We start from the raw sequence: 21,338 nt of genomic DNA, 5'->3' as shown, positions 1-21,338 counted from the left end.
GCCCTCAGCCTCCTTTTCTGCAAGCTGAACAACCCCAGTTCCCTCAGCTGCTCCTTATAAGCTATCAGGCTTGCCCAGCTGCTTGGCTCAGCCCAAACTGACCTCTGTCAGCATCTCCTCCCCTTGCAGCTCCTCCTACTTCTAATTAAACCCAATCTAATTAATAGCAGGTACTTAGAAGAAATAAAGCCATCCTAGATAAGCATCCCCAGCTTCTGGATCACTTCTGCTCACACTACACAAGGCTGTGCAGCCAATACAGGCATTGAGCAGCTACTCGGGGCTTTTCACATCCCTTTCCTCCTGTCCCACAGGCATCAGCCTATGTTTCAAGTGCCTAATCAGTTAAAAACAACACATAAAGATGGATAAAATACAAACATCAGGTGGCTGCCCAGCTCCAAGAGACACAAAGAGCCTGGGGACAGCCCAGCCAGCAGCGGGGTGTGGGTTCACAGCGGCCTCACTGCAGATGAAGTTTAACACAACAGGATTCATTTATTTTAAAAATAAGTGACACTTACAACACCTCCTCAAACAGAATTTAAATACAGTTAACAACAACGAGCTGCCAAACAAGGGGAGATGAAAGCCCTCAGCCTCTCCCACCATCCAAACAAGGCACAGCTGCGCGCTCTCCCGAAACATCTCCGCATAAAACAGTCTGCGCCCTTCGCTCTCCCGAGACACGAGCTCAGCCTCTCCTCTTCCAAGAGAGTCCTAACACCCCAGAGTCAGGTTGGTTAAAAGAAAATGAAGTCTCCAGAACCTACAAAGCTACTAAAGGAAACATTTCATGCCCTAGGAAAAGCCAGTTTAATACTCCAAGCCTAAGGGTAGCTCAGTTTTAAGGCGGGGCTCGGCAGCACGCTGGGCAAAAGGCAAAAGCAGCACAGGACAAAAGAGTTAAGGCCCCAAGCTTTAAAAAAATTCATAATAGCCTAAGGGGGAGGGAAGGAAAAAAAAATATTGTTGGGATTTTTAGCCTGACAGTGCCCCCTGAGCTGTGAAAAGCTGCTTTAGGAGTCAGTCACATCTGCTACAGCTGAGTTAGAGGAATCCTGGCCAAGGATCCCAAAAGATTAGCGTGAGAATTACATAACAAAACTGGTTCCAAAGCAGAACTTCACAGTGACACTGCCTGCTGGTGTCCCCTCTTCATCACCAAGCTTTTCCTTTAAAAGTGAGCATTTTGAGGGCTCAAACAGCAGAAAGGGGCACTGCCTTGCAGCACCTGCTTCCTAGCACCCAGCCCTTGAGGTGCACCTTACTCTGGACCCTCTAGTTCAGCTGGGCTCACCCCATCCCCAAATAGAAGACCCAGAGTGGGAATGGTGATGGGAGGAAAGAGGAAGATCAAACCAAATTTGCAGCAGTGGAGATGATTTCATAATGCTGCTAGAAATTAACCAAGTTGGCAGCACTCCCTGATCCCTGTAGCTTTGGGATAAAACCAGGAGGGGGTACAAGGGGGTGGGTTTGGCTTCTGAAATAAAGGGAAAGGGTTTTGTGGCACCAAGATAGAGAAGCTCCCAGAGAAACAGCAACAGATGCTTTCCCTTTCCCTTAGATGTATAACAGCAGTGAGCTAAGCCAGACCCAAAACATCATTAGGTTCCACCCTCTTCCCAAGAGCAAGGTCAGAAACACTCAAAGCTGCTGAAGAAGCAACTCCCCAGCAGGCAGATCTAGAGCTGCAAACCCAAGAATTTGTTTTGAAGAAGAAAAATGTCTTTGGAAAGGTCTTTAGGATCTTCCTACAAACGAGAGAAAGAAGCATCCAGCTCTTGTTGAAACATCTACCAAAGCTGAGGGTGCTCCGCAGGCTTCGGCAGGACAGGTCCAGCTTTGTGGTGGGGTGGTGGAGGACACTCCGACACCTCCAAGCCAAACCACATCCTCCGGCACAGCTCTTTTCTATGGGATGAGGATGAGACTGATGGTCTTGGAGAGTTCTCCCCTTCTTGAAGGAAGCTCAATCCCCTGAGGTGAGCTCCTCCTGGGGTGCTGGCAGGGATCTGGCCGACAGGCAGGTGAGTTGGCTCCAGGCCTCCCTCCCGCAGCCCAGCGTGCAGCTGCCTCACCAGGAATCCTCATGGCCAGGCAGATGGCATTTAAAAAAAAAAAAATCAAATCTTTTTTTGGCTTGGATTGGTATGTTTTTAACTCTTCAGTCCTGTCTCCTTTGCAGTCGTGTTGGCATCATTGGGGCAGTCCAGTCCTTCCTAGTATGGAAAATACCAAGGCAGCAGCCTTGCCCGACCCCTAAACAAGAACAAAACCAACATCCTAAACCAGTGGGAAACAGCTGCCTGCTCCTCCCCTCCAAGAGCTAGGACCTTCCCTCCTGCCCCAGGTACACTGAACCCCTAGAGGTGGGGAAGCCCCAAAATCAGGCACAGCTCTGGGACCAGTCAGACTGGAAACACAATGACCACCCACTCCATTCCCAAGTCCCTGTGCAGACAAGAGGACAGCATCAGATTTCCAGGTGTTTCTTCCAGCCCCAGAGCTGCTCTTCACTTCCTCCTGCATCGCCAAAAGGACCAGGGCATCGCTGAAGCTAATCCACAGTGAGCTCCCAGACAGGAGCAGCAGGAAGTGTGCTGGAGAATAGCTCCAGGCCTGCATTGTGGATGGAAGGAACGCCAGGATGGCAACAAGGATGGCTTTGTTGTGCCCTCACCGGTTGCTAATTGCAGTCCTTCCCCCACCTAGCTGCCCACAGTCCCCCTGCAGTGCTTGTGTCCTAGTTGGAGTGGCCACCTAGCTCCTGTTGACCTCACAGACACTGGGGTGATGCTAACAGCATGTGATAGGCAGGAGGCATTTCTAGCACAGGCTTCCAGGAGGATATCTCCTGCCAGAACCCTTCTCCACACTCCCCTCCACACCAGGGTGAGAAGTGCAAAGCTGAGAAGATGAGCACAGCCAGAGTAGGAGATGGCCATCCCCATGCAGGGACACCCTGCTCCACAGAGGACACAAGGAACCTCCCCAGCTCAGCTGCTCACCTGTACGTCCTCCCTCGCACCCTTGGGTGCTGCCCTCCATAGTAGCCTCCCCGCTGGGCCAACCCTCCCCGGAGATGGAAGCGACCCCGGTAGCCCCCGCGGTCGGTGGTGCTGATGCCTGGCATGTTGGTCCTCTTGGGGAGCACCTGGAAGGCAGGAGGTGGCTCAGCTGGTGCTGCAGCACCAGGGTTTGGCACAGCCCCACACACATGGGGGATGGGTAGATGCAGCACCCCAGGGCCTGATCCAGCTCCTACCTTGATGACACGGCCTCTGAACACACTTTCGTCCAGCTCCACCGCAGCCTTCACTGAGCTCTTCTCCTCAAACTCGATGTAGGCATACCTGCAAGAGGATGGGGTGAGCAAAGCCCCAGGCACACCTCACTGCCCCCAAAGGCTGAGGAGCACAGAGCAGCACCCTCCAAGACCACTCCCTCAGCCCCTGCAGGCACACTGACCCTTTGGGATGCCCTGAGAACCTGTCGCAGAGGATGGTCACTCGGTTGATCTGCCCACAGCTGTTGAAGTGGGACTCCAGCTCTTCTGCTGTGCCTCCATAATCCACCTGCAATGACAGTCCCAGCACCTCCAGCATCACCAGACAGCCCAACCTGGCTTGCAGGTCTGCATTCACACACTATCTTATGAGGCAAAGAGCCTGGCTGACCACGTTCACACCTTGCTGCCACGGCCTCACCATACCCTGAGGTTCAGGAGACCCTTTCAGATGGACACTCCAGCCTGGAAACCTAAATCCAAGAGACAGCTCTCCCCTCTCTTTGGGAGAGCAAGCAACATCACATGACCTGCAGCTTCCTGGGGGATATTTTGGGGAGCTGACACTTATCTGCAAGTGGCTGAGGATCATGGGCAGATGCTGAGCCACATTCCTAGTCTGGGCTGGGCAGAGGAGAAGCATTTGGGATGAGACCAGTCAGCATTTGGTGGGGGGTGGATGGGCCCCTGTAGTAGGGATCTTAGCCATAAGTCTAGCTGGGCCAGGAGCAGCAAGGTGGGCTCTGTCCCAGGGTTTCCCCACTTACATTGCCCACGTAGATGGATCGCTGGTCAACCTCCATCTTCTCTTCGGTTGTCTTTGGGAAGAGAGCTGCAAAGACAAAGGGTTGTGCTGGGATGTGCTCTGCCAGACAGACATCTGTCCTTGCAGAGTTGTTCCCAGCATGGACAACGCCAAGGTGACCCACTGCAAAGCTCCTCAGGTCCCTGGTCACATCTATGCATGCCCAAATCCCCACACTGCTGCCTTCTCCATCTCCTTGGCTCATCTCCACCAAAAAAACTCCCACAACACAACAACCCACCAGCTAACTGCTCTACTGAGGCTGTTGGTGCTAAACTCCAAAACTCAATTACTTAATTCAATTAAGTTTAATTAAATTAATTTACTGCATCTGGCTCTGCACAGGTAAGAGCTAAGAGTGGCTATAACCTGCACTTTGACTGTGCCATGCTTGGGACTCCATCCTTCACCCGCCTTGCGTGTGCAGTCTCTGGCTACCCAGAGAGGCAGAGCCACATGCTCTGGCTCCCTTTGCCACCTTGTGTCCCAAAGGTATCCCTGAGGGGGTGACAGCAGCATCCAGGAACAGCACACACCTGCTTCTGAGCTCATGATGAGGTGGTTCTCAGCTTCCAGCTGCAACTCCTTCAGCCTCTCATCCTCCTTCTCCATCTCCCTCACTTTGGCTTTGATAGCCTCCAACTCCTGAAAGCCAAAGCAAGACTCATGTGAGCAGCACACAGAGCAGGGATACCTCCACCCTGGACTGGGACCTATTCGTGCTGCACTCCCACCAGTAGTGCCCTTAGGCTGGGGACAAGGGTGAGTTGGATCCTGGGGACATCAGCATGTCCCACAAAAGGGAAGCTCAACTCCCAGCTCACTGGAGTACAAAACCAGGTAAGTATTTCCTTTCCAGTGCCTGCTGGTAAAGGAGAGGTGCCCCAGCAGCACCAGAGCTGCTGGAGGGTACTGGAGATTTAAGCTGGTGACAGACTGGAGCTAGGCTCAGCTAGGCACAAATCCTGAAGAGCAGGAGAGTGACTATTCCATCTCCAGCTTCTCAGCTCAGGGATTTTAACATGAGGGGCCTCAAGATCAGTTTACTCTTGACTTTTGGAAGTACTTGAAGTGTAGAAAATCCCCCCCTTTCCTTAGGGAAACAAGAAGAACTGATTGCAAACTGAGCCAGACACTCACTGGGTCAGGCACAGCCAGCTCCTCTGCACTGTCCCCTTCTGGGTGGCTCAGGTCTGAGTCCTCATCCATGGCCTTCCGCAGAGCTGCCATCTCTGCCACATCCCAGGGCGTCTCCTCCCCTGCCATGGATGATGGGTCCTGCCACCAGATCTCTGAAGTGTCCAGGAAGAGAGAACTGGCCAAGAGCAGGGGTAAAAAGCCATTTGATAAGCACCATTTCATAGCTAAGCAGTCATTCAACAGAACCTCAAGCAGAATGCTGGCCAGGCTGAGGATTTAAGGGTGCTTCCTGCAGAAGGATGCCACCAAAGCAGTTTTGGGGCAAGACCCCAGACACGTAGGAGTTAAAGCTCCTAAAGCTCTCTCCACACTGAGCCATCTCCCAGCTCAGGAGAGCTGCAGAGAGAACATGAAGGCAGCTCCCTCTGGGTGGGGAAAAAACCAACAGGTGCAAGTACTACAGTGAGCTGATTGGGAAGGGGAAGATGAGGCAGGGGTTGAGCTCCTGGGCTGCACAGAGGGAGCATCATTGAAAAAAGAGGCAAACCCACACCCTTCCAGGCTTGGGCTTTTGGTTTGAGCCCACAGACGGACAAACACTCCTATCCTTGAGCAAGAATGATAGTGTTGTTTTGGCTGGAAAAGACCTTTAAACTCACAGAGTTCAACCATTATCTAACTCTACCAAGTCTAAACCATGTCCCTTAGCAACACATCTCTTCAACTCTGAGACTACCTCCCTGGGCAGCCTGTTCCAGTGTCTGAGAACACTTTCAGACAAAAAAAAAAGCATTCTTCCAATGTCCAAACTAAAGCTCCCCTGGTGCAACTTGGAGCTGTTTCCTCATTCTATTGCTTGTTACTTGGGAGAAGAGGCTGATCCCCACGGGGCTCCAAACTCCTTCCAGGCAGTTGTAGGGAGCCAGAAAGTCTCCCTTCAGCTTCCTTTTCTCCCGGCTGAACAACCACAGGTCCCTCAGCTGCTCTTCGTGGGAGCTGTTCTCTAGACCCCTCACCAGCTCCGTCGAACCCTCAGGGCCGGTCCCAGTCCTTCCCTACCGCGCCCCCAGCCCCGTACGCACCTCGCCCGACCCGCGAACATCCTGCGCGGAGCGACGCCACGTGCGAATTTCCCGCCAGCACATTGCGCTTGTCCCGCCCCCGCGCCGCTTTCATAGATCACCAACCAATGAGGGGCGAGGGGCGGAGCCGGGATACGCCCCCATGCCGGCAGGGCAGGGGAGGCGGTGGGGTTCGAGCCGCGGGGGAGGCAGTGGGGACGCAAATCTGCACCGGGGGATGCCTCCGTGTTTGGGGACTCTCACGACCTTCCTTGTCTGCGGACTCTACTTTTGGTGCTGGGGAGCGCAGCCAGCTCCCCGCCACGGGGAGAGCACGGGGCCACCCCGGGAGGGTGCAGCATCTGCGGCAGGGAAGGGACATCAGGAAGAAATTTTTCCCCGTGGGGGTGATGAAGCACTCGAACAGGTTGCTCAGAGAAACTGTGGAGGTTCCAAGCCTGGAAGCGTTCAAAGCTAGGTTGGATGGGGCATTGAGCAAGCTGCTCTACGGGTACCCCTGCCCATTTGAGGGGGTTGGAACTAGATGATCTTTGAGGTCCCTTCTAACCCAAACTGTTCTCTGTTTCCATGGGGACAAACCTGAATGTCTCCTGCTGTGGACACTCCGTCTTAGAGCTGCCCAACCCCAGGGCTAGAATGACCCCTAGAGACTTTCAAGACCTATGGGGGTGCATTCCTGTGTGAGCTGCCCTAGGTGATCCTGCTTTGGCAGAGGAGTTGGACTCCATGGTTTCTGGAGGTCCCTTCCAATCCCTGCCATTCTATGGTTCTATGATTCCGAGGTTGAGGACTTAGGGTGCAGGGTGCTGTCAGGGGAGGGGGATGAGAGGGATGAGGACACCCAGGCTATGGAGCCTCCAATTGATATTAAATTGTCTTTATTACACAGATACAGAGTTAAGAACAGACATAACCTGAATCATAAAGTTTACATCTTTCACAGGTCAAACATACAGTACACGTAGAGAAAGCAGGGAACAGCAAGGGGAGGGGGGACAGCATGCCGAAGGAAAGTCCTACCACGTCATCTCTGGGCTGACCTCCCCCCAAAACCCACATGGAGGGCCAGGGCAGGCTGCCACTGTGCCCAACTGGCACTGGTGAGGAGCTCTGGTTTATCACCCCCATGCCCACTCAGCACTGGTGAGGGGCTCTGGTTTCCAGCCCTTCCATCGAGTCCTGTGCCACCCCAGTGTCTCCATTCTCAAAGCTGCCATGGTAACACTGGGACCAGGGTACTGGTGCTGCCTGTGCAGCCATGAGCAAGATGAGGACAGTGGCACAACACCTCTCTCCCAGGCCTGTGGCATTTGCTGGCATTGGAGGAACCACCTGGAGCTGCCACTGTGGTGGGAACACCCCAGAACAGTGTCTGTGAACCTGGGAACAAGATGACATCTTGTCCCCAGACTCAGACCTACCAGAATCCATGAGGATCCCCCTAGGAGAAGGGGAATCTGATGGAGGAGGGCAAGGAGAGGCTGCAGGGGGCTGTGAGGGGCTTGGGCAGTGATGGAGCAGAGCCCAGGCAGGTGTGGGACCCCTGTGCCAGGGCGTCCAGCCCCGCTGGTGGTTGGTACTTTGGTTTCATCTGGGATTTCAGATTGGGAACATGAGGAGGGAACTGGAGAGACCCTCACCCACCAGGGATTAGGCCCTAGCACCATGCTTGGCACTAGAGGGGAGCCACATCTCTCCTGCCACCTCCTCCAGTCTGGTGCAGCAACCGGCACCCAGGGTTCTACCTCCCTGCAGGGTCTTGGACCTTGGCAGCCTGTCCCTAGGCCACCAGCACCAGCACCAGCCACAATGGTGGGGATGAAACCCACAAAGAGGAGCTGTGGGCGGCCACAGGGATCTGATCTGTCAGAGGACCATGCCTGGTGACCCTGGCACCCCATGTCCCCAAGCTGCCCTACAGCCACCGCCACATCCTTATGCCACCAGCACCTCATGGCTCATCCACCAACCATCTCCCAGATGCCGCCAAGCCACCAAAAGACACATCATGGGCCATGTGTCCCCTGGCTTCTGGTGTCCCCTGGCTTCTGATATTCCAAACACCATTTTGGAGAGAAACCCAGTTGAAGCACCACTCCCTGGCCACCACGGTCCCCTCCATGTCCAACTGGCTCTAGCCCCACGGCCACCATTTCATTTTTTTCCCCCCCTTTTTTCTTTTTTCTTCCTTTTTTTTGGGAAACATTACACTTTAAAGCTGTCATTCTGGTTTGCATGACTGCTAAAGCTGTGCCACCTGTCCCCTCCCTCCCTTCCTTGGCTTTTGGTTTCAATGCAAGGTTGGGGATATGTTTTAGTAGTTAAAAAAAACAACCAACCAACCAACCAAAAAAACCCAACAACAACCAAAAAACCCCAACCAAACCCAAACACCACAAAACAAACAAAAAAAGAGAAAGGAATAAAAATAAGAATAAGAATTAAAAATAAAAGCAAACCAGAAGGGAGGGGAAACGAGAGCAGATGCTGTGGGGCTGCCCTCGTGCACGATTTCCTGATGAGGTGGAGGTAGAGAGGCAGAGCCCTGGTGCAGAGAGGGGCCAGGGACAGGTGGGGACACGCAGGGACCCGTGTGGTGGGAAGGGCAGGGAGGGGGTGGGCACCCCCCAGCAGGTGCATCTGCAATACTCTTATATATTACCTCTTCTCAGGAAATGTAAGAAAAATAGACAATATTACATATGTCACACCATAAATAAAGTGAATGGTCACGCAAGGGGCACCTGGGAAAGCTCCCAGTCTCGGGGGGCACCGAAATCCCCCCTGGAGGGGATGCACCAAGATCTTGGGGTGCACAAAACCCCACCAAGAGGATGCACCAAGACATTGGGGTGCACAGAACCTGCCTCAGGGCATGCAACAATGTCTCGGGTTGCACAGAATCCCCCTGGTAGGAATACATTGAGGTTTTGAGGCGCACAGAACCTCTCTTGGGAGATGCACTAAGGTCCCAGGGTGCACAGGATCCCCTCGGGGGAATGCAGTAAGACCTTAAGGTGCACAGAAGCCTCCTGAGAGGGTCCACCAAGACCTTGGGATGCACAGAACCCCCTGGGAAGGATGCACCAGGGTCTTGGGGTGCACAGAAACCTGCAGTGGGACTTGCTGCCGGCGGCACGGGGCTGGTACCATTACCTTGGGGGTGTCCCATGCACCAAGCCCCATGCTGTGGCACAGCATGGCACAGCCATCACAGAAGACAAGCACAACTGGTCCTCAGTGTGACTGGCACCACCACGGCCTTTGCCCAAGCCCTTCCTTCCTCCTCCTCCCCTATGGAAAACGGACAGGATGGATTTTTGCCAACACAAATGCTACGGCTCCTCTGAGCACTCGCCTTCTGCTCACCTCCAGCCTCCCTACCCCACACCACAGCCACCAGCGCCTCCTCATCACCTTTTTATTTGGCAAATGTCTCTTATTATTATCATCACTATCATCATCATCATCACCATTATTATTAATAATAATTATTAAATTTTTTGGACCTCTGCAGAACACTATTTACATTCACATTAATGGACAGCACTCCTGCCCCAAGCGGGGCTTCCCTCCTCCTCCTCCTCCTCCTCCTCCTCCTCCTCGGAGCCGAGGGACTTTCCGTATTGCACTCCTGTCCTCTGGGCTTGGTACAGTGAGGTGACAACCACAACACCATCAGCATCAGCCTCGGCTGCCTCCTTGGCCAGGGGGGAGCTGGAGCTCCCTTTCCTTTTTTGTTTTTCCTTTTTCCATTTTCCTTTTTGTTTTTCTCTTTAGTTTTTCCTCTTTAAAATCCTTGCAAAATAAATCCAGCGTGGGATAAATCCAAGAGCAGCCCAGCAGTGAGGGGCTTGGGGGAGATGGGGGGGAGTCAGGCAGAGAGGGGTTGGGAATGTCCAGCCACGGGCAGCCCCCTGACGGCTTCAAGAAGGGAGAAACCCCAAAATCTGTCTTTTTATCTCTTTTATTATCCTCTTTTTCCATTCTCTTTTCCCTGGGTGGCGGCGGGTAGAGGTAGAGAGGTGCCGGCTCCAGCTGCGCCCGGCCAGGGCGATTCTCAGACACCATCTCCCCTCCCTCCACACACACCTTGTGGGGAGCTTCATTTTAAACCTCACCCCCTCCCACCCTCCTCCCGACCCCCCCCCCCCCCCCCCCCCCAAAAAAAAAAAACCCTCTTTATTTCTTTCTTTTTTGCTTTATTTGAATAAAAACTCTTTAAAGCCCCTGGGGGCGCATCCGTCCAGCCTTGCAGGGAGGGGAAGGAAACGACAACAGAACGAAACGAACTTTGGCAGTGGAGAGACGTTTGGATCTTCCTTGGTTTTGGATTTCCTTTGGAGCAGAGGTGAGTCTGGTCTGTTCTTGGCTAGCTAGCAAAGGTAGTTACAGGTGAGGAGCGTCCGTCACGCGGCTCGACTTGGCGGCGTCGGCTTTTTGGATTCTTCTTTTCTTTCCTTTCCTTTTCTTTTATTTTCTTTTCTTCTTCTTTTTTTTTTCCTGTTTTTTTTTTCTTCTTTTTTTTTTAAATCCTTTTTTTTAATCCTTTTTTTTTCTCTTTTTTTTTTCTTTTTACAATTTCTTACTTAAAGCCAGAGTCCGACGTTTTCTTTTTTTATTTTCTTTATTATATTTTTTAACAAAAAAAAGCCAAAAAAAGTCCAAAAACTAAACAAAAATTAAAAAAAAACACACCAAAAAACCCTAAAAAAATAAAAGGGAAAAAAAATAGAAGGCTGAGATTAAAAACAACAACAAAAAAAACAAACAACGAGCCCCACGGCAGGTCAGGACCTGGCTTGGTATCTCCCCCACGTCGTCGTTGTGCGGTGAAGCTGCAGCCAAATAAAGACGAAAAGGTGGTGGTGGGGGAAGGGGGAAAAAAAAATCCAACCAAAAAAAACCCACCACAAAAAAAAAAAAAAAAAGAGAGCAAACAACAAACCCTGAACCACAATTCCCCAATCCGTTAAAAAAAAAATGAGAAAGCCAAAAGAAAGACCGAAGAGAGAACAGAGAAGACCGGTATTTGCCTGAACTCCACTTAAAGCCCAGTTTGAGGATCCGTTGAGGATTATTTGTGAGAGCTAGAGAGGTCGTTTCGGAGGTCACATGAGTCAGGTAGCTGAGGAAGTTGCACCCAGTGCAGTCTGTGTCTCTTGGAGAGCGGCGGTAGCAGCGGTGGTGGCAGCGGCCGGGCTCAGCGGGACGCGCTCTCCAGGGGAGCCGGAGTTGCTGGCGTGCCGGCGCGGGATGCGGCCGCCGAGCCTGCCTCGCTGGGGCTGCTGGCCATGCCGGCCATGCCGTCGGGCTGGCACGGGCCTGGCGGTAGCCCCACGCCGGCGGTGGGGGCGGTGGGGGCCGGCAGCCCCTGCAGAGTCTGCCCGCAGACGTGGTGGTGCTTCTCCCAATCCTTGTGCTGGCAGAAGGAGCCGCAGTAGCGAGCGGTGTTGCAGCCGCTGCAGGTCTCGCTTGCTTTGCGCCCACAGTTCCAGCAGCTCTGAGGAGAGGTGAAGGCAAACCTCAGCCCTGGGTTGTCCGTCCCAGTTCTGGACCGTGCACCCCATCCTGAACCACTCGCTCCTACCCTGGGCCACACACCCCTGCATTGGAACATGCATTCTCATCCCTGGACCATACATCCTCAGTCTGGACCATGCATGTCATCCCAGATCATGCGCCCCCATCCCAGACCTGCACCTGCATGCCAGACCATACACATCATCCTTAACCATGCACCTGCCTGTCAAACCATGCACTCACATCCCATGCCATGCACATCATCCCAGGCCATGCACCTGTGTCTTGGATCATACACATCATTCCAGACCATGCATACACACCACAGAACATGCATCTTCACCCTAGACCATGCACCCACATCTCAGACCCTGCACCTGCATCCTGGATCATGCCCCTAGACCATTCATCTGCATCCTGGACCACACATATCATCACAGACCACACATCCCTATCCATGCACCACCATCCCAGACTGTGCTTTTCCACCCTGGATTATGTACTCCTCTCCTAGACTGTGGTCCTCCATCCTGGACCATACTTCACAGAATCACACAGAATCACAGAATCAGCCAGGTTGGAAGAGACCTCCAAGATGATCAAGTCCATCCGATCACCCAACCCTATCTAATCAACTAGACCATGGCACCAAGTGCCTCATCCAGGCTTTTCTCAAACACCTCCAGTGATGGTAACTCCACCACCTCCCTGGGCAGCCCATTCCAATGGCCAATCACTCTTTCTGCGAAGAACTTCTTTCTAAGATCAAGCCTAAACTTCCCCCTGCACAGCTTGAGACTGTGTCCTCTTGTTCTGTTGCTGGTTGCCTGGGAGAAGATACCAGCCCCCACCTGGCTAAAACCACTTCATCCCAGGCCATGTATCGCCATCCTGGACCATACACATCATTTCAGACCATGCACATCATCTCAGACCACGCTTCCACATCCTGGGCTATCCCCAGCTTGGAGCAGGAAACCCCCTCTTCTACCCACCCCAGGGTGTTGCTGCAGCTCCCCCCTCACCCCCCATACCCATGCCCACAAGCGCATGCTGCAAACTCCACTGCAAAAGAAGCAGATCCCAAACCCACTGTGGTCACCAACCCTGTTCCCTACCTCGCTGGAGTCCTCCTGCTGATTGATGACAGTGAGGGCATCCTCAGAAGCCTGGCGCTTGGCCTCAGCCAGGGCTCTCTCCATCTTGGCTCTCTCCGTGGTGATCAGCTCGTGGGCTTTGCGCTCGGCGTCCGACACGGCCTTCTGCAGCTCAGACATGGCCTGGCGCTTCACCTCGTTCACAGCTTCTTCTGGAAGGAAGGTGGCCAAGCATAGTGTGTTGACACCTCCACCTTGGCTCCTCAGCCACAAGTCCACCCTGACCCCTCTCCCCTCCCTTCAGTCTCACCAGCACTCTGACAGAGAGCTGGGAGGGCATGTGGCACACCGATGGGTGCCCATCACACACTCACCAGCCTTCCTCCAGATCTCCTCTGGCATGTACCCGGAGAGGGGCCGTGGTGTGAACTCCCGGTGAGCATCTATGAAGGAGGCAGGGAGATGATGCTGTTAGGAGATGCCATCCCCTTGGAACCCACCCCACCGGCAGCACCGGACCCCCGGGGAACCGGCACGAGCACCCCGGGCGGCCCCGGGGGTCAATACCTAACTGGGGAGCCTCGGAGGCGGAGGAGCTGTTGTGGGGGCGGGCCGAGGGGGGGCTGCCTTTCTTCATGTCCTCGGCGTCACTGTAGCGCCGGATCCAGTGGTTGAGCTCCTCCCGGTCGGCCTCCTGGCACCGCCGCAGCACTGTCAGCGACCGCCGCGTCTTCTCCACCATGTCCATGATGCAGTTCAGCAGCTGGAGGGGTGGGGGCAATGTCAGGGTTACAGCGGGTTCTGCAGCAAGTAGCTGGGGGCCCGTGGTGACGGGGGGAGGGATTTGGGCTGTGCCAGAGCTGGTATACCAGTCTGGCTGAAGAGGTTGTGGAATCATGGGCTGGTTTGGTGGGAAGGGACCTTTAAAGGTCATCTAATCCAACCCCCTGCATTCAGCTGAGACACCTGCAACTACAGCCTGACCTGGAATGTTTCCAGAGATAGGCATGGGGCATCCTATACCTTTCTGGGCAACTTGATCCAGTATGTCACCATCCTCATAGTCAAAAATTTCTTCCTTTGGTCCTATCCAACTCCAACCTCTTCCAGTTTAAACCATTGCCCATTGTCTAACAAGTCTTGGTTGAAAATTTCTCTCCTTCTCTTTTATATATGATAAAGCTTCAAGAAGGCATCTTTGAGCCTCCTCCAGGCTGAACAACCCCAACTCTCTCAGCCCATCCTCACAGCAGGGAGGGTTCCAGCCCTCGTTATTGCTGTGGCCTCCTCTCCTTTGTGGTTCACCTCTCTTCTGTGCTGAGGAATCCAGAGCTGGACCCAGCACTGCAGGTGTGAGTCTCAGCAGAGCAGAGAGGCAGAATCCCCTTCCTCCACCTGCTGCCCACACTGCTGAAGATCAGCCCAGGACATAGCTGGTTCTGCGCTGTGGGCACTTGGTGCCCACTCGTGTCCAGCTTTTCACCCCCCCAGCACCCTCAAGTCCCTCTCCATAGCCTCTAAACACTCTGAAGATAAGTCCTGAGAAAGACATCATGGGGCAGGAGGGCAAAGCAGGGTGTGGTCAAAGATGAGATGGCCTTGGGGGGACACTACATACATTGTTGAGGTGTTTCCACTCCTCTGCCCACTCCCGGTCAGTGAGCCGGTGGTCAATCACCTCCTCCTGCCGTGCCCCGTGCACTGCTGCAAAGAAAACACGTGTTGGGGGTCACTCCTCTCCTCTGGAGGAGGGTTCCCCAAAGCCCTGCCCACCTCCTCTGCCCACAGGAGACCCCCCCAACTGACCAGCTGGCCGCTGGCGCTCGCGGAGCTCCCGGGGGTCAGGGTGCCGGTAGGTGTCACGGTAGTGGTGTGCCATGGCCATGTCCTCCAGCCGGTAGTGCTGGGGCAAAGGGGGAGCACTGGGGGGGTGCCCCAGCCCGTTATTGGGGGTGTGGCTCAGCCCATTGCTGGGGCTGTAGCGTTGAGCTGGGCTCATGGTGCACGGCCGCTTGCTGAGGTGCTCGGGGTGCAGAGGGTCTCGGTCCAAACCGTTCTCTTTGGTCCTAGGTGGAGGAGAGGAGGTTGGTCTGTGCATCCACCACCCCAGGATGGGGTGGCAGGGATGTATTCTCCACAAAAATACCCCCACATGCATCCCTCCTGGTTCTCACCTGTCTGGTGTCCTCCTCTTGCCGCTCTCGCCCACCTCCAGGAGCAGCTCGGAGGAGTCGATGGGGGAGGAGGTGTTGGCGTCCAGCAGCAGCTGCTCGTGCTGGGCCAGGTACTGGGCTGGGGTCTGCTTGGCCATGCGGGCGCAGTGCAGCAGCTCCCGCTGCAGCAGGGGCAGGTTGGCCTGTGAGAGGGGAGAGAGTCCAGTCCACAGCCCCAACGACCATCCCCCAAGCCCAGGACTCCAGCTTCACCCACAGCCCCAAACCCTTCCCTTTGAAGTCCTACTCATCACCCCAAGGGGACAACCTTGGGACCCCATTTGCCCAGGTCGGCTTGGGGACACACATGTGTCACCCTGCACGGTTCAGCCACGTGCTGACATGGACATAGCTTTCACTGAGCCCTCCTGTGTCGTGGTGGGGCTTGCAGAGCCTTCCTGGCTTGGATCAGCCAGTGTGGCCAGCAGCACAAGGACAGGAATTGTCCTCCTGTATTTGGCACTGGTGAGGCACAACTCAAATATTTGATACAGTTTTGGGCCCCCTGTTGCAAGAAGGACTTTGAGGTGCTGGAGCATGTCCAGAGGAGGGCAATGAAGCTCAAGATCAAGTCTTGTGAGGATCAGCTGAGGGAACTGGGGTTGTTCAGCCTGGAGAAAAGGAGACTGAAGGGAGATCTGCCTCTCTGCAAATTCCTGAAAGGAGGTTGGAGCCAGGGGGGGCCCTATTTTCTTCTCCCAAGTAACAAGCCATAGGGCAAGATGAAATGGTCTCAGGTTGCCCCAGGGGAGGTTTGGGCTGGATACAAGGAATAATTTCTTCCTCTTGAGGGTAGGACCAAGCTGTCCAGGGCAGTGGTGGAGTCCCCATCCCTGGAGGAGGGGTTTCAAAGCTGTGGAGATGTGGCACCGAGGGACATAATTTAGTGGTGACCTGGCAGTGCTGGATTTATGGCTGGACTCAATGATTTTAAAGGTCTTTTCCAATCAAAACAATTCCACAATTCCATCCCCCAGCCAGCTTGGCCACTGGCGGAGCTGGAGCTGCACGCTGCTGCGAGCAGGGCCGGACCCTCCCCTTCCCCAGCCAAGATGGAACAAGCCCACAAACCCAGCAAGCCCTGAGCCTGGGAAGCATGCCGAGCCCGGCTGGCTGCACTTGGGATAATGAGAAACATCTGGAGCCTGTGGTGGGAACAGCTGGAAGCAGGGTGCCAGAGCGTCCGGCTGGGCCGCCATGCACTTGGCAGTGGGACGGCAGGGATGGCTCCCAGCCCACCCTGAGTTATCAGGACCTCATGATGCAGGGATCTTCTGAGGAAAGGTGGGAAAGGAGCTATTTTTGCACGGGTTTTGTAATTTCTATGCTAACGAGGGGCAAGAGACTCCGGGCTGGAACATCTGCCAGCAGCACTGGTGCCAGCACTCGGTGAATCCAGAGTGGGGTGACAGTGCTGAGTCAACATGAAATTAAAAGGCAAATTAAAAAGTAAAACTGAAAAAAAAAAGGGAAGGGGGGGGGGGGGAACAACTTTTAAAGAATTCCTAATGGCTAAGAGCTGGGCTGAGCCCCTTGAGATATGGCAAACAGCCCTGGCCTCATGTGACTCCACACGTGTGAGGGGGCACGTGTGATCAGGGGCATGTGGGCAGCCCCACAGGCAGCTGTCAGCCCTGGCTCTCTCAAAACCACCTCCCAAATCTCCCTTTCCAGGTGGAGTGGATGCTACTCCTGATGTTCCCATGGCACCCACCTTGAGGAAGGGGATGACAAAGGGTCGCAGCGGGAAGTTGGTGGCCTCCTGAAGCTTGGCATGGAACTCCTCGATGGTGAGCGTGGAGTTCTGTGGGGAGAGGTTGGGTTGGGCATTAGGACAAATTTCTTTACTGAAAGAGTGGTCAGGCTCTGGAATAGGCTGCCCAGGGAGGTGGTGGGGTCAGCATCCCTGGAGGTGTTCAAGAAACATGTAGACAGGGCACTTAGGGCTTAATGGGCACAGTGGTGTTGGTTGCTGGCTGGACTTCATGATCTTTTGAGGTCTTTTTCAACCTCTTCTATGATTGTGGCCTTCCAGAGTCTAAAGGGGGCTACAAGAGAGCTGGTGAGGGACTTTTTAAGGTGTCAGGTAATGATAGGACTAGGGGGAATGGAACAAAAATAGAAATGGGTAGATTCAGATTATATGTTAGGAAGGAATTTTTCACCAGGAGGGTGGTGAGACAATGACACAGGTTGCCCGGGGGGGGGTGGAAGCCTCATCCCTGAAGGTTTTTAAGGCCAGGCTGGATGTGGCTGTGAGCAGCCTGATCTAGTGTGAGGTGTCCCTGCTCATGGCAGGGGGATTGGAACTAGACGATCCTTGAGGTCCCTTCCAGCCCTGACAATTCTATGACTCTGTGATCTGCAGCCCAAAAGGTGAAGGCAGGATCCCAGCCACAGCATCGCCCCCCAGCCCCCCAGGCCCCTCACACATACCACGAGGCCCAGGACGAGGGTCCGCACCCGCTCCCCGATCTCAGGAGAGATGTCATTGCCAAACTGCTGCAGTGTGGTGAGGAAACGCTTCAGCTTGGAGAGCTGGCGGGCACCACAGGCCGGGGGCAGCTGGTGGGTGGACAGGGAGGCGGTGGAGGAGGTGGCCGGCCCGTTGCTGAACCCATTGGGAGTGGATGGGGCCCCGTTGATGGCAGTTGGCGAGTGGCTGCTGCCGTTCATCACTGTGAAGAGAGACAAGACAGGAGGTCAGAGCGGGTGGCTGTGCCCTGGCACTGCAGGCACAAGGCTAGGATGGGGGGCATGAAGCATCCTGATGGGTACTGTTGGGCTGGCACTACCTGGGAGGCTTAGGGATGCTGCTGCATCCTTAAGGTCACATCCTTGCCCAGCCCTTGGTGCTGTTCAGGGCTGTAGGGAGGGATGGGATCCAATGCACACCCCAGCACAGCAAGGGCCTGATCCTGCTGCTCAGCATTCAAGGTAGCCAAGAGAAGGGGCTCCATCCTGTCCAACAGGAAGCTGCCCAGCACCCCCTGGGAGCAGCCATTTCCCACAGAGCCCATCCTTGCAGCGTGCTGACACCTCCAGCCCTGCTGCCCAGGCAGCGAGGACAGAATCTTCCTGAACTACCCCACACCAGGGGACCACGGAGGGGACATCTGGGGGGGTTAGGGGGGTTGCCATCCCTCTCACACAGACCACACGAGCTCAGGGACCTTTCCATGGCCAGCAGGGGTGGCAGCACACATCACCCCATCGCCCGACCGCATGGCACCCAGGCATGCACCGCGCCCTTCCCCACGGCACCGCCGGGCACCCGGGACCGCACTAACCTTGCCTGTGCCTGCCCTGCCTGCTTTGGTGCTCCTCCAGCCGGGCAGGGTCAGCCGCCCGCTAAAGAGGTGCCCAAAATAACCCCAGGCCACAACTGCTTTTATTCCCGTGACAGGTGCGGCACTAAGTTAGCCCTCAGACAGATCCCTTGGCCGGGATGGGGACGGGGGGTCCTATCCCCGTGACCCACCGGGGCAGGGCAAGGGGCTGACGTTGGGGGCGGGGAGGGAGCAAGCCCTGCCTGAGCCCCCCCTGCAGGCCCTGCAGCTGCGGCTCGGGTCTCTCATGAGAGCCGGTGCTTCATTTTACTTACAAAGACAGACCATCGACCATTTCAAGCAACCATGAAAACGGCCGCGGGGCAGAAACGTCGGAGGGCCAGCGTCTCGATCTGCAAGCAAAATAAAACACGCTATGATGAGAGAGCAGAGCGGGCAGCTCTCGCCCAGGGGTCCCAGCTAGGGCATCACCCCTTCCTCCTGCGGGCAACGCTCCTCAAGGGTGGGCACAGCACAGCAACGCCTGCCGCGGGACGGAGCCGGCTCCCTGCAGCCCACTGTGGCCAGAGGGAGGGTTCAAGGGATGCTCATCTAATGCTCTCCCTGCGTCTCAGGACCTGCAGTACAGCCCTGCAACAACTCCTTGAGACCAAGAACAACCAAAAGATGCTGACCAGCTACTACCTGCACCTGCAGTCCCTGCCCTGCACCACGTCTGCCACGGGGCTGGGAGTAAAACCCAACCCCCTGAGAGCACAGCAAGCACAAGCTGATCTCCAATTCAAGAGGCAGAGTCACCATGGGGAGCACTGCTGGGGTGACTGTTAGGGGGCTGTAGCTCAAGGGGATGGTTTGGGGGCGTTTCTTCCCCTTTGGGGTTTCTAAGGGTGAAGCAGCTACAAGCAAAACCCCTACATGCACTCGAGCCCAGGATGCATCCTGGAGGGACTGGAGCATCTGTCACTGTGGCCACCACTGTTCTTGCCGAGGGGACCAGCCTCAGCCACTGCCCACCTGGATCCCTGGACATTGGGAGGAAGTTCTTCACAACGAGGGTAGTGAAATACTGGAACAGGCTGCCTAGAGAGGTGGGGGGGGCCACATCCTGGGAGATGTTCACAGTCAAACTTGATGTGTACCTGAGCAACCTGATCTTGGTAAAGATGCTCATTGCAGGGGGGCTGCACTAGATGACCTTTGAGAGTCCCTTATGACCCAATGCATTCTGTGATCCTGTCCCACATGTGCCTTGTCCAGCCTTGTGCCAAGGCAGTCACACCCACACAGGGACCAATCCTCAGTGTGCAACAAGCCCATGTGTCACCAGTGCAACCAGCATGTCAGGCCTCACCCAGTTCATTGATGCTGCAGAGACTGAAGACTCGGGGGTCAAGTCCTCATCAAGTCCCCTGATGCCACCACACCAAGGCCTGAGCAGGGCAAGAAGGGCCCTGCCACTGCAGCCAGCCATGGTGCCACCCTGCCACTGCCAGGTGTCACACATGGATGGGCAGGCAGGCCTCCACATGCCCAGGACCCCCAAAAGGGCCCCCTCCAACCTGTGGGGACTGCCCCAGCCCACAGCATCCACCAGCTGCCTCCCAGCAGGAGACAGCACCCAGAGGCACACACTGCTCTGTGCCACCATTTGGTGACTGTGTGGCAGGGCACCAAGATGTCCCCATTGCCCAGCACCTCACTGAGCACTGCTGGCGATGGGCAGTGCCTTGGTGCTCCCCACAGGTACATGCATGAGCCAAGGCTTGGAGAGTGATGCCCAAAGACCTTCTGCAGCGCAAGGGCAACAATGCCCCCCCACGTCATAGCCAGCACCACTCAGGAGGCTGAGGATGCCCTGGGTCCTCAGTGCAGTGTGTGAGCTGGAAGCAAAGGGAGCCTGGTGGCCTCCCAGCCTGGCATCTTGTCCCCATGCACGCTGGCAGCCCGGTACTCACTGGTGCTTGGCGTGAAGGAGGGGTGACGCGTGGCTCCCTGCGTGACAGCGGGCGGCGGCGGAGGCATGCTGGGCGGCGTGGACCTGGGCTGTGTCTTCACGTCAGCTGGTGAGTCGGGCATGGTGGCAGCCTGCGTCTCCGCCCTGTCTGTGGGGAGAGGGCACAGGGCAGTCAGCAAGGTGTGCCAGGAGGTGCCGTGCTTTCCCTCCGAACAGGAGGCAGGGGCAGAAGGAATCCTTGGGGACCTCAAGAGGGCCTGGGCAGCTCTGCTCCCCAGTGCAGCATGGCAGCAGCCTTCACCCTGAGCAGAACTTGGGCGGTGGAGAGGGTGCCCAGTGCTCTGCGTGCCTGCAGGAGGGTGGGGATGGTGCCCTATGCCCAGCATGGATGCAGGGTGGTGGGGAGAGTGTAGGGCACCACTCTGCCCCAGCAGCACCAACTCTGCCCCGCACAGAGGGCACAGCCTAGCGCAGCCCACAAACAGCCAGTGCCTGCAAAGCCATCACCCTCACATCCTGACACCTTCCTGCCCATGTCTTGGGTATCCCTGGCTGCCTCCTGACCCCACACCGTCCCCAGCAGCCATGCAGAGATTACATCCATTCAGGAAATCCTGAGTTCCCTATGGATGCTGCCTGGTGGCAGTGGTGATGGCACAACACATCAGTGACTGTCCCCTGTCAGCCCTGGGGAGCCCCACAAGGCACAAGGCAAACCAGGGAGCACAGGGCTCCCACTACCACCAAACTGGGCTCCCCTCCCACATCACTGCCTCCTTCCACCACCATGTGTCTGCCACCCCAAATAACACCCGGCAGTGGCATTCCCATGGGAACCATGCCAGCACCATCCCCTGGGGATGGCAGCAGCATGGCTGCATTGCAGGGGTTTGGTCCTCTAGCTGCTGTGATGTGTGGCCACAAGTGTGGGCAGCTGTGGTG

General features: G+C 55.5%; 2 protein-coding genes across 5 annotated transcripts in view; both read right to left on the bottom strand.

Moving 5' to 3' along the window:
• Positions 1-493: 493 nt before the first annotated feature.
• On the bottom strand, positions 494-6,367 carry PABPN1L (PABPN1 like, cytoplasmic). The gene is made up of 8 exons (XM_068150897.1): positions 6,320-6,367; positions 5,238-5,412; positions 4,634-4,742; positions 4,060-4,124; positions 3,475-3,581; positions 3,272-3,359; positions 3,015-3,160; positions 494-2,265 (listed from the first exon to the last, which is right to left on the bottom strand). The coding sequence occupies exons 1-8, from the start codon at positions 6,337-6,339 to the stop codon at positions 2,226-2,228; spliced, it is 750 nt and encodes a 249-aa protein (XP_068006998.1). The 5' UTR covers positions 6,340-6,367; the 3' UTR covers positions 494-2,225.
• A 4,231-nt stretch (positions 6,368-10,598) lies between these two features.
• The window catches only part of CBFA2T3 (CBFA2/RUNX1 partner transcriptional co-repressor 3), a 31,167-nt gene continuing 20,427 nt past the window's right edge, over positions 10,599-21,338 (bottom strand). For 2 of the 4 annotated variants that reach the window (XM_068150766.1, XM_068150768.1), the window contains exons 2-12: positions 20,398-20,544; positions 18,757-18,834; positions 17,589-17,830; positions 16,867-16,956; positions 15,114-15,295; positions 14,746-15,005; positions 14,558-14,643; positions 13,507-13,702; positions 13,314-13,382; positions 12,961-13,151; positions 10,599-11,822 (exon numbers count right to left, since the gene is read on the bottom strand). In XM_068150766.1, coding sequence (XP_068006867.1) covers positions 11,523-11,822; positions 12,961-13,151; positions 13,314-13,382; positions 13,507-13,702; positions 14,558-14,643; positions 14,746-15,005; positions 15,114-15,295; positions 16,867-16,956; positions 17,589-17,830; positions 18,757-18,834; positions 20,398-20,518 — 1,815 coding nt within the window. In that variant the 5' untranslated portion in view covers positions 20,519-20,544 and the 3' untranslated portion in view covers positions 10,599-11,522. The remainder of the gene's footprint in view (positions 11,823-12,960; positions 13,152-13,313; positions 13,383-13,506; positions 13,703-14,557; positions 14,644-14,745; positions 15,006-15,113; positions 15,296-16,866; positions 16,957-17,588; positions 17,831-18,756; positions 18,835-20,397; positions 20,545-21,338) is intronic. The other 2 variants (XM_068150767.1, XM_068150769.1) reach the window with 2 other exon arrangements.

The sequence above is a fragment of the Melanerpes formicivorus genome, unplaced genomic scaffold (assembly GCF_026170545.1).
Source record: "Melanerpes formicivorus ecotype bairdi unplaced genomic scaffold, bMelFor1.0.p_v2 SCAF_20, whole genome shotgun sequence".
In the NCBI taxonomy this organism is placed as follows: Eukaryota; Metazoa; Chordata; class Aves; order Piciformes; family Picidae; genus Melanerpes; species Melanerpes formicivorus.
Note: the sequence above shows the minus strand (reverse complement) of the source record. Positions and strands in the feature narration are given on the sequence as shown.